We start from the raw sequence: 10,886 nt of genomic DNA, 5'->3' as shown, positions 1-10,886 counted from the left end.
AAATCGTTGGAATCGAACGAAGCTCAGGACTCCTCATCGGACGAGGAGGCAACAAAACGTTTGATTGGTGCACGTAGCTGCTATTCCTCTTCTCCGAGCTTGCAGGGTATCCAAGACATCAACGGTATATCCAAACAACAGATCACGTCTTATGATGCTCAAACGCCAAATGGATTTTTTAAAGTTAAAAGTCGATCAAATGGCTATTCGTCACCTACAGGCCATCGAGATGAGAATTCTTCCACGACGACAACGAATAGGTTGGACAAATTTTCAATACATTCACAGTACAGTCGTCTCTCATCAGCAGCAACCTTACGAACCTCTCGTACGAACGAAAAAAGTACATGTGATCAACGTGGCGGCAGTTCCCTCGATGATAATGCGTCGACTGAGGAAATAAGATTAGAAGATAACGGTGACGAGCAGTCTGATTTCATCGACGATTCTCTCGGTTCTAGTGATCAGTGTAAGAGTTCTCAGGTACAATCAGTCAGGTACGTAGTAACGATGTTCGGCAGAGTAGAGGTTTGACTCACGCGTCTCGGACGCTACATCCTTGTAGACGAAACTCACTGTCGACTTCGCCACCAAGCACTCTGATGGAACGGATTTTGGAGGAGGCTTGGATGCACGAAAAAAATGCGGAATACGAGGCGAATTGCGCCAATCAGATGAACGATGCGCCTATCAGCACGTGGTACGTGCATCACTCGTCGAGGCAACAAACATCGGATTATCTCGAAAGTTGGTATTTCAATTTAATTGTCACTTATTACTATTTTTTATGCGATAACTTTTACATTTTAATAAAGTGTATAAGAAATACTATAAGATGCATGTATATTTACATATATATGAATATGTATATTTTTATGGATTATTCAGTGATGAGATCCAAAACGGAGGAAGGTTTTGGAACTCTGGAAATCTCCTTGCTATACGACCCAGTGGCTCAGTGCCTCCAGTGCAAAGTGGAACGAGCGTTGGGATTAAAGCCTATGGACATCCACGATCTCGCCGATCCATTTTGCAAAATCACCATACTGCCAGTGGGAATGGGTACAAATATCAAGCCAATAAGAACGAAAACTGTTCACAAGACACGAGATCCTGTGTTCAACGAGACAGTGAACTTCTACGTATCGAGAGATGCCGATGTATGAGTAATGATAATTAAAATGATTATTAAAGTTTCCTTATTTTATGACGATTCGATAAAATGAGAATACGATTGAATGATCGCGACAGATGAAGAGTGGCAGAGCCTTACATGTCATGATACTTCAAGACGATCCGTGGGGAGAAGACTTTCTAGGGGAGGCGAGATTTCCCCTGTACGAACTAGAACCGTTCCAGACGAAACACTACAAAATCAATCTGCAAAATCATTATCCGGTCTGTGTATTTTCGATTAAAAAATTTCTTTAGAAATTTTGTTTTATATAGCGTTAAATTCTTGATATAAAACTTATTGTCCCAACATTGTTCTAGGTGAGTCGCGAAGAAGAGGCTTGGGGTCTTCATCGAGGCAATCGAGGTCAAGTACAACTCACTCTAAGTTACTGTACCCGTCGACGTGCCCTGCTAGTTATTATTCATCAAGCTATGAATCTTTTACCCATGGACAACAACGGGTTTTCTGACCCTTTTCTAAAGCTGTGCCTTGTAGAGAATGTGATCGACAATCGATGGCAACGAAGTCACGATCCTCTCGGGCGCAACAGCGCGAAGAAACAATCCAGCAAGAAGTTAATCACAGGTCGCAGCTCGTACAGCACGAGCGTCAAGTGGAAAACTCTCAACCCAGAGTGGAACGAAGAGTTCATTTTTGGGATTCGATTAACAGACCTCATGAAAGTCACGTTATGCCTCTCTATGTGGGACAAGGATTTCGGCAAGCGTAATGATTATCTAGGTAATAATGTTCATTTTTTTTAAAAAGTACGATACGAATCCTTGACACTTCATTAATAGAATTTCTGTTGATGGTATTATTTTAGGAGGGCTTGTATTAGGATGCAATAGTAAAGGAGCACGATTGCGACATTGGGTAGATGTTATCAAATTTCCCGATTATCAGCATCCTGCTTGGCACAATTTAACGGAAGTTCTTATGCCAATAGAGTAATATTTTTCAATGGCATAAATATATGAAATATGTAGAAAAGTCGGAAATACTGATCTCAATGTTGACATGTTAAAGAGGCAATATAAGGCTAAAGTTACATCAATAGATATTGCCTAAGGAACTAATGTCTATACTGCACATTATTACTCATATTAAAATATGAAAATAAGTATAAGAAAGATAATTATAGTCAGTTTTATTTGTTATTCTTACTTTTTTCTAATTTCAAGCATAATATTAAATTATTATATTATATACATGTAAATTATTATGTATTTATACAAATATGTATATAATTTGTTTAACTTATCATATTACAAAATATGTGAAATAATAGCAAAATTCATTTTGTATATTAATTATGTATTATGCATATATTAATTATATTAATTATGTATTAATCGCTTTCAGAAGAATATTCTTCTGCTTCTTGTAACCATTTGATAAAAGGTTGTACTGCGATTTTTACTTTTTTGTTTTGAATTTCATCTTTTTCATCATTGGACTCATACCATTCTAAAATTTTATCTTCTGATAATATATCTCGATCATAAAACAAATGCAATAAATGTTGTAAAAACGGTAACAATTCTTGGGTTACACTGCCAACTTCTTCTACTGCACGTAAACAATCTTCTTGTGCCACATCAGTTTTAATATAATTTAAAATAATAGGCTGAAAATAATTGATCATAATTTTTAAATTTTTTTGATAGTTTTGATTATTCATTGGAACTTTTATTTCGGACAAGTAATGTAAAGGCAAACTCAATATAGCTTTTATGACATTGTATGTAACTTCTCGCATAGTAACATTATATGCATATCTTGATGAATTTATTTCTAATATCAGATTTTCACAATTTAATTTATCTTGAAAACCTCTTAATAAGCTATCGATAACTTCTGTTAGAAATAGATTCGTGTCATCAGGAATCGGAGTGTGCTGTCGTGAACTTTCGTTCGTACTTGATTCATCTGTTGTATAGTTATAATCTGTAGCTTCATTATTTTTAAAAAATAATAATTTTTCATTAACATCGAGATCCGACATTCTTTTTGTAATTAAATTTGCATTTTTCATTTCTAGAATGGAATCAACATATTGTTTTTGCGGGTTAACCATCGTATCGCAAACTAATATACATCCATCTAATTTTGCATTTTTCTTAATATTACAATTAGAAAAAATTATACTGTCAATAATTTTGCAACCATTCCCTATTTTAACATTAGAAAAAATAAAAGAATTTTTTATAATCGCCACTTGACCTATAGCGCAGTTACTGCCTATTACAGATTTCGTAACAAAGGTATTTTGTCCAAGTGTACTATTCTTTCCGACTAAGCAATCTTTTTCTAATATACAACCCTTAGCTAGAGTAACACTTTTGTGTTTATAGTTACTTTGAGACATAGAAACAAAGTTTCTTAATGGGCCAAACATTCCCGGTGCGTGTGGATAGCCGCGTCTATGTAAAATATCACGGCTAAGAGTATAGTATGCATTCCATGATGTAATTGGTAAACTGTAATCATCAGAGTTCAATAGTTGCCAATAAATCCGTGCATCTATAATTTCTTCATTCATTAAAACTCCTTTGATAAAATCTTCCATTGTCTGTATAATATAAAAATAAAAAAGATAGAATAAAACAATTGTTAAATATTTCCATATATATATATTATATAAACAATGCTATTTACATACTTGAAAGTCAAAATTATCTGCAAATAAGGGAAGTACAGCAGGTGAACATAAGTATACATGTGTATCTATAAAACACGTACTAATATCAATTTCGCTATTATCTAAGAACCAATTCAGTTCTAATTTTATCTTCTTCTCATCGTTTCTTAGTTTTTTGTAAAATAAGATCTTATTATTGGCTTTGTTAGACACTACGAGAGAAGTCTCTTCTTTTATGAAAGAGTCATTTGTGCAACCAACATTTCTAAGTAACATTGTCATTGCTGCACCTTTATCTTTTTTTTCTTTAGTGCAATGAAAATTTAGGGCACTTAGTAAGTCAGTATTTATAAACGTATTTCCTCTAATCAATATAAAGTAACCACGTATCAAGCATTTTGTATCAATGTCTCGAAGAGCATCACCTAAAGATCTACATCCATCAGAAATGATTAAATTAATGGTAAGATCTTCATGCTCTTCTAGTTTGACATATTTTTTTAATGAGTCAATATGATTGCTGCAGTACAGAAATAGTTCTTGTACCCTGGACCTTTTTAAAGTTTCTATTAGATAGTCCAACAAAGGTACATTTAAAACTGGTAATAAAATGCTTGGATATACATCCTGCATTGGAGTCAAAGCTGTTGTAAAGTCATCAGCTAATACGACGGCTTGTAAGACATCCTTTTTCCTTAATTTTGTATCCATAATGTTTTGTTCACGATTTGATATCTGTTGTAAATCACATACACATCTTTTCAAAATTAAACACATATGCCAACAGCATAATATATGTATTGCAAATTTAACCTAACCTACTAACATACAGAACATTATTTGGTTATATTCTACCCGCCATTAACTCTCGAGTGATTCGACGAACTTATTTAGAATTCTAGCTAAATATTAAACTTGATTGGTCTATTTTCTATTGTAATGTTTACATGTAGCATACAAAAATAGAATGATTTTGAAAATTTTTGTTTTGTTCTTTTCAAACGGTTAGATTATTCATTAAATTATTTGTTCATTCTATTTTAGGTAGAAAATTCTATTTGAGAACTGCCAATAAGAATGTTATCTCATAAATAATTTCTTTTTCTCTGTATTCGTATTCCTTAATATTTCACTCATTCAATTAATATAAATATAGAAAAACTATCATTATCAACTTAATTGTATTGATATCTTGATTCTTATAAATAATAATGGTTCATTAAAATTAGCATATATTCCATCATAATGTAATAAGATTTATTAAAATGTAATATATTTCATATTATATTATAATCATTACGTGTAATTTCATATATTTAATAAAAGGATATTGCCAATTCCACAAGTGGAAGGGTCACCGATGAAGTGAGATAGAAAAAGTTACTTTATCCATTGTGCACAAGATGTTTGCAACCGATTATATATGAAATTGAATTATATAATCGTTATAAATACATATAAGATGAATAAAATTGCAAAAAAATTATAATATACTTTAAAAATCGAATAAAAAAATTGGATTAAATTTTTAAGAATATATTTAATTAATACATTTCTGATTGCTTTAATCTCCAAATAGCATGTTTTAACACGTGAATTAGTATTTCTATTTTCTTTTGTTGAAAGTATTGTCGTGTATGTGCATAACGAACGAAGTACTCTATATAACAGAGAGAATAATATCGTTGGTAACGTGATGCTTTCGATCTAATTGATAATATATAATCCGTTACAATGAAACGAGTCAGGAGTTCCAGAAATCATATCGAAGGAAAAAATCAGGAGATAGTAATCTAGTAGTGAAGGAAAATAGTACGGATTATAGGATATAACGTAACTTCATATATAACCTTTCCAAGTAACGAAGATTAGCAACGTAAACAAAACGGTCATGTGCTAAGCGCATGGTAAGCGCATGGGATTTTAGATATTGACTAGGAACTATAGTCAATTGTTGGATTTTACAAATGAATCATATTGTAAAAGTCTTTTCATTATGTATGGCATATTTATACATAGTAGCAATTTTTTATTAAATATGATTTTGATTGCTAATGAGACCTATTGTATAAATATGCCAACAAAATTTTATCTATTTAAAACTATATTGACTTCCATAACTTGAAAAAGTCACAAGTAAAAAAAATTTTACATGCATTTTGATTCAGAGTCAGTGAAATTTCTTTTATTAAACTTTCTTGTAACTTCAGTCAATTGCAAGGTTTTTGTTAGAACATCTGTGGATAGATAACCTGTGTGTGTATGTGTATATATATATATATATATATATTATACGTGTATGTATATAGAGAATGTTTTATCTAACTGTAACACTTGAAATATCTTTATCACTTTTGATGATATGACAAAATGTCAATAGAAAAAATTGTTTGATCCTAAAGGAGATCTTAATCAGTAGATACAAATCACATGTTTAAATCCATGTTTAAAAAAATGAGAAAAATCCCAAATTAAACGATTACCATTATTTTAACTTAAATAAAACGCGATTCAAATGCAATCCATAAATGAGTAAAAGTACAAAGAAATCATTCATTGTTATTTGAAAATATATCGAAATTAATGGAATTCATTTTGAACATTTTTTAAAATAAATGCTTTACGTTGCAAAACTAGAATTTTTATTTTTTTTTGTTTTCCTTTGTAGCTCTGTTAATCAAGTTATCTAAGGTTATCTAAAGATAAAAAGATTCATATCGTTGAATTCATATTTTTTTTTTTTTTATAAGTTACTTACAATGGTAATAAAAAAATATCGATGACCGTGAATCTTTAGAAAAGATGATCTTAAAAATAATTTTGTGGTAATGAAAACATTTTTTCCTTGAGATTTAACAATTTCTTTCTTTGCCATTTTTTTTTTTATATAATTGAAAGTAATGGAGTTACTTTAATTGTTATAGTTAAGTGGAAAATTCTGTATATAAATTATGTTTCTAATTTCTAACATTTTTTATTATTAGCAAATTCAGCAAACATTAAATGAAGAAATAATCATTCTATCCAATAATTTAAATGACGATAGCCAAATAAAATTACAGAAACAAAGCTTACACAGCTTGCAATGTGTTTATAAATGTTTAAGAAAATTGTCTTCAATGCTATCGATGGATAATTATATGGAAAGTTTTACAAAAATTGATGTTTTAGAACAAGCTACAGCAGAACTGAATCATTTGAAATTTAATGCATCCAGATGCAGATCAGATATCTCTATAGATCAGCAGACAGTATGTATTATATCTTTATAGATACATTTGTACAATATTTTTTATTACTTGCACATAATAATATTACATTCTATTAAACTGAAAGTAAATCATAATTCTTCGTGAAAGAACATTTAAAAATAGGCATAAAAATCCTAATATTATAAATAAATAATTTCTTTTTACAAAAATTGCTATATAAAAATTGTTCTACTAATATAAAAAATTTTATATAGGAAAGCAAGAAATTAGAAGATCTCTTAATAACGCATCTGAATGAGTTATTTTTAGTTTGTATACATGAAAAAGATTCTAATTTATTAATTCGTTGTTTGAGAATATATATTATGCTTGATAATGTTACAACTGCAGAATTAGTAGTAAGAAGAGACGTTATTAGTCCAATTATAAATAATATACTTCAAGACGAAGATTCACAAACTGAATTTAATAATCTTCAAAGTATTTACAATAGATTATTAAATATTTTAAGCGGAGAACTCAAACAACTTTTAGACATCACATTATACTCCAATAGGTATATTGGATGTTTTGTAGATAATTAATGTTTGTAGATAGTGTAAACATTCCAATGTAAATATTGTTTGAATATTACTCTAGGATACAAGTAAAGGGTTTTAATTTCTTGGTAAATAGTTTTTGGATTGAAATAGAAGAAAAAATTGATCAGCAATTGAAATATATTTTTGCACCTGGAAATCCTGAATTGTTCCATAAAGTAAGTGATACAATCTTGAAGATAATATAAATATAAAATCTTTTAGTAATTTTTATATTTTATATTTGAAGAGATATACAGAAACAATGTGGTTTCGAAAAAAGCTGGAAGAATTCTATGATGTACCTGCTCATATAAGCATATTGAAAGATCATCTACAATATAAAAATTTTCTTAAGAAATGGAATCTACCAGTTTATTTCCAAATTCGTTTTCAAGAAATAGCCGGTACAGTCGAAACAGCATTTAAAGAGTCTATTTCACCTGAATTGATTAAAGGATCTGCAAATATTCTAATGCTAGAAGAATTTTCTCTTTACACAACGTCTATCGTCTGGAATTGTTTGTACAAGATATGGTCTGAAAATATATATCTATCTCAACTTTTTCAAGAGTAAGTAATATTTTTGATAAGTATGCTTGATAATATTATTAGGTTGTTACATATGAAATTTTTGATTTTGTAATATAAATTTTCTGGGACGTTTTTATATCTATGGATGTGTAAGATGTCATTTTGAAACTTGTCATTTATTCTATTAGAGCTGATCTTTCTAGACCTTGTCATTCAATGTCGTTGTTGGCTTTTTAAGTTTTTAATTTAAGAGGCTTTCATCTCCATTTTTAAACTTTTCATATCATCGACGAATTGTACGTTTATTTATAGTATTTTTACCGAATATGTAATTAATTTTCCGAGCAGCTATTGCGATATTATGATCACTTTATCAGTGATACAAAAAAATGCTCGTAGATCGCGTTGATTCATGTCGAGACGTAAGCCATGTAAAAATAATGTTAGATATGTAAACAAAAGAAAATGAAGATCAGGTCTAATAGAGTGAATATAGGGCTATAAGGCTATAGGGCTTTAAAATGATGCCTCATACATCCATAAACGTGGAAGCATTTTCAAGCAGAGGTGTTTCAGAGAATTCATATTCTGGAATCAGACAGTTCATATATAATAACTTAATACATTCATATTATTAATGTTTATTTCTTAAAATAACAGATTTTGGAAATTGACTCTGCAAGTATGTTCAAGATATCAAACATGGGCTTGCACAGCAATAAGACAAGTATGTAATATAAATTTTTTCTAATTATTTATTTCTTGATTAATAAATAAATATGAATTAATAATTAATACATTTGGATTATTTTTCTATACATAAAGAAGTGGCAAGAAAGTAATAAGCCTGAAAGTATAGCAAATAATAATCGTTATACTAAATTGGATTTCTTGATATATTTGTATTGTGATGTAGAAAAATTTGTGAATGGATTACCAAATCTCCTACGGATAGTGCAGTTAAAAAATCCAAATCAAAATCCTGCTACATTTAAATTATTAGAAGGTAATTTATTGATTATAATCAAATACATTCTTTCCTAAAATTTATGCATTTATTACATATTTAATTTCTATACAGTAATATAACCACTAACCATAATAGTAAGATAATCATTATATTCTTTTATATATGCATTATTTTAGATTGTTTGACTGAAACATCTAAAACAATTACAATGATTTTACAACTTACTACAGAAGAAATTGTAAATGAACTTATAATGCATTGTGTGATATACTTGAAACAAGTCAGTGACATTCCAAGATTATATAGACGGACGAATAGAGAAGTACCTACTAAACCTTGTGCATATGTTAAAAATGCATTAAGTTTTCTGACTAATTTTCGTACTAATTATAATGACTTTGTACCAACGAATGTTACCATATGGTTGCAATTAGCACTGTCTTTGTTAACAGAATGGTAAGTAAATACAAATAAATATACTAATTGAAATATACAGCTTCAACAATATATTCGCATTTTTTAGTTATTTAACGTCTGTAACAGATGTATTGACATCTGTTCAAAAAACTGAAGAGAGTTTAAGAAGATTGAAAAAAATACGTGATAAATCGACAGGAGTGCTTACATCAGATGCTCAAGGAATTAGCGATGATGAAAAAATTCGTATTCAATTACAAATTGATGTAAATGCATACAGTGCAATGGTGAGCATGTATTAAACTATTATAATTTTTTAATATCTTAGAATTTCATTTTTTTTTAACATCGTAGAAAATCATATACTATTGAATTATGTAATGTTCCAGATTACTGAACTCGATGTACCAGTTTCAGATATATCTCATTTACAAGAATTATCGCAAGCTGTTGAAGCAGCTCTAAAAAAATAATATTTTAGAACTATTCATCACCTCTTGCTTGACTTATGTGACTTTAGCGACGGGTGTAGGAAGAAAAAAAATAAAATCATATTAAGAGAATACTACCCTTTCTCTTGATTTATTGTATCAATGTGTATGTTTGTATAGGTATGCTGTGCCTCCACGTCATTAGCATGTATAAATCAAAGAACTGAATTGACATCAAACAATATAAAATCGTCAGTTTTCAAGGTAGCTTGCATAAAATCAATACATATTCCATTAGAGTACAATTATAAGATTGTTAGATAAGTCAATCGCACATATATAACTACAGATATGTTTATATATGTTCTAGCACTTTTTATATAATGAATGAGAATCTATAAATGTATATTATTTCATTAAATAGTATAGCATACTGTTTAAGAAAATAATATACATTTATAGATTAGAAACAATGGAGATACCAATATATAATTTCTTGATAAAAGTAACTATTTATATTTGTATTATATTCTAGAAAACAATTTTTTATCGATAAGAGAATCCCTTCAAACATATAAACATGTAAAGATTGACATCTATACATGTCTTTATTGGCGTTACGAGATTACTTCTTCTGTATTCGATTAAAACAAATAATATATATATATATAGGTACTATCACTTTTAGGTCTGTACTCCGAGTGATGTAAATTTTAAATGGTCCAAAAGTTACAAACGTTTAATGAATGAATAACGCGATCGAAATAACAATGAAACAAAAACATGCAGGTATTACAGATTATATCACATCGAAGCTAAGATCATACATTCTCAATAATACATGTATGGTATATCAAGAAACGCTGGGTTATTACTTATCACATACAGTAACGAGAGAAATAAAAATTGATCTCATTAACAGA

The 10,886-nt window shown here is 29.4% G+C and overlaps 3 protein-coding genes across 5 annotated transcripts in view; 2 read left to right on the top strand and 1 right to left on the bottom strand.

Annotated features, from left to right (window-relative positions):
• LOC124429292 (rabphilin-1-like) overlaps positions 1–2,386 on the top strand; it is a gene marked incomplete in the record, with an annotated part of 5,871 nt that extends 3,485 nt beyond the window's left edge. Inside the window, 6 exon segments of the mRNA XM_046974372.1 lie at positions 1–497; positions 566–747; positions 889–1,160; positions 1,252–1,398; positions 1,495–1,918; positions 2,004–2,386. Coding sequence (XP_046830328.1) covers positions 1–497; positions 566–747; positions 889–1,160; positions 1,252–1,398; positions 1,495–1,918; positions 2,004–2,131 — 1,650 coding nt within the window.
• A 91-nt stretch (positions 2,387–2,477) lies between these two features.
• Positions 2,478–4,703, bottom strand: LOC124429331 (translation initiation factor eIF-2B subunit epsilon). The gene is made up of 2 exons (XM_046974474.1): positions 3,843–4,703; positions 2,478–3,752 (listed from the first exon to the last, which is right to left on the bottom strand). Exons 1-2 carry the CDS (start codon positions 4,596–4,598, stop codon positions 2,529–2,531), a joined length of 1,980 nt encoding a protein of 659 aa, XP_046830430.1. The 5' UTR covers positions 4,599–4,703; the 3' UTR covers positions 2,478–2,528.
• Positions 4,704–5,440: 737 nt separating this feature from the next.
• Positions 5,441–10,095, top strand: LOC124429356 (conserved oligomeric Golgi complex subunit 2-like). Of its 3 annotated transcripts, none has more exons than XM_046974539.1 (10): positions 5,441–5,728; positions 6,806–7,072; positions 7,288–7,589; positions 7,673–7,790; positions 7,862–8,184; positions 8,806–8,872; positions 8,971–9,151; positions 9,292–9,571; positions 9,639–9,819; positions 9,922–10,095. In XM_046974539.1, the coding sequence occupies exons 1-10, from the start codon at positions 5,726–5,728 to the stop codon at positions 10,003–10,005; spliced, it is 1,806 nt and encodes a 601-aa protein (XP_046830495.1). In that variant the 5' UTR covers positions 5,441–5,725; the 3' UTR covers positions 10,006–10,095. The 3 variants fall into 3 exon arrangements, with proteins under 3 accessions (XP_046830495.1, XP_046830512.1, XP_046830503.1); XM_046974556.1 differs by lacking the exon at positions 5,441–5,728 and adding an exon at positions 5,762–6,118; XM_046974547.1 differs by lacking the exon at positions 5,441–5,728 and adding an exon at positions 6,499–6,646.
• The last annotated feature ends 791 nt before the right edge of the window (positions 10,096–10,886 follow it).

Source organism: Vespa crabro, chromosome 1 (genome assembly GCF_910589235.1).
Source record: "Vespa crabro chromosome 1, iyVesCrab1.2, whole genome shotgun sequence".
In the NCBI taxonomy this organism is placed as follows: Eukaryota; Metazoa; Arthropoda; class Insecta; order Hymenoptera; family Vespidae; genus Vespa; species Vespa crabro.
The sequence above is the reverse complement of the archived record's forward strand: the minus strand, read 5'-3'. Positions and strand labels throughout refer to the sequence as shown.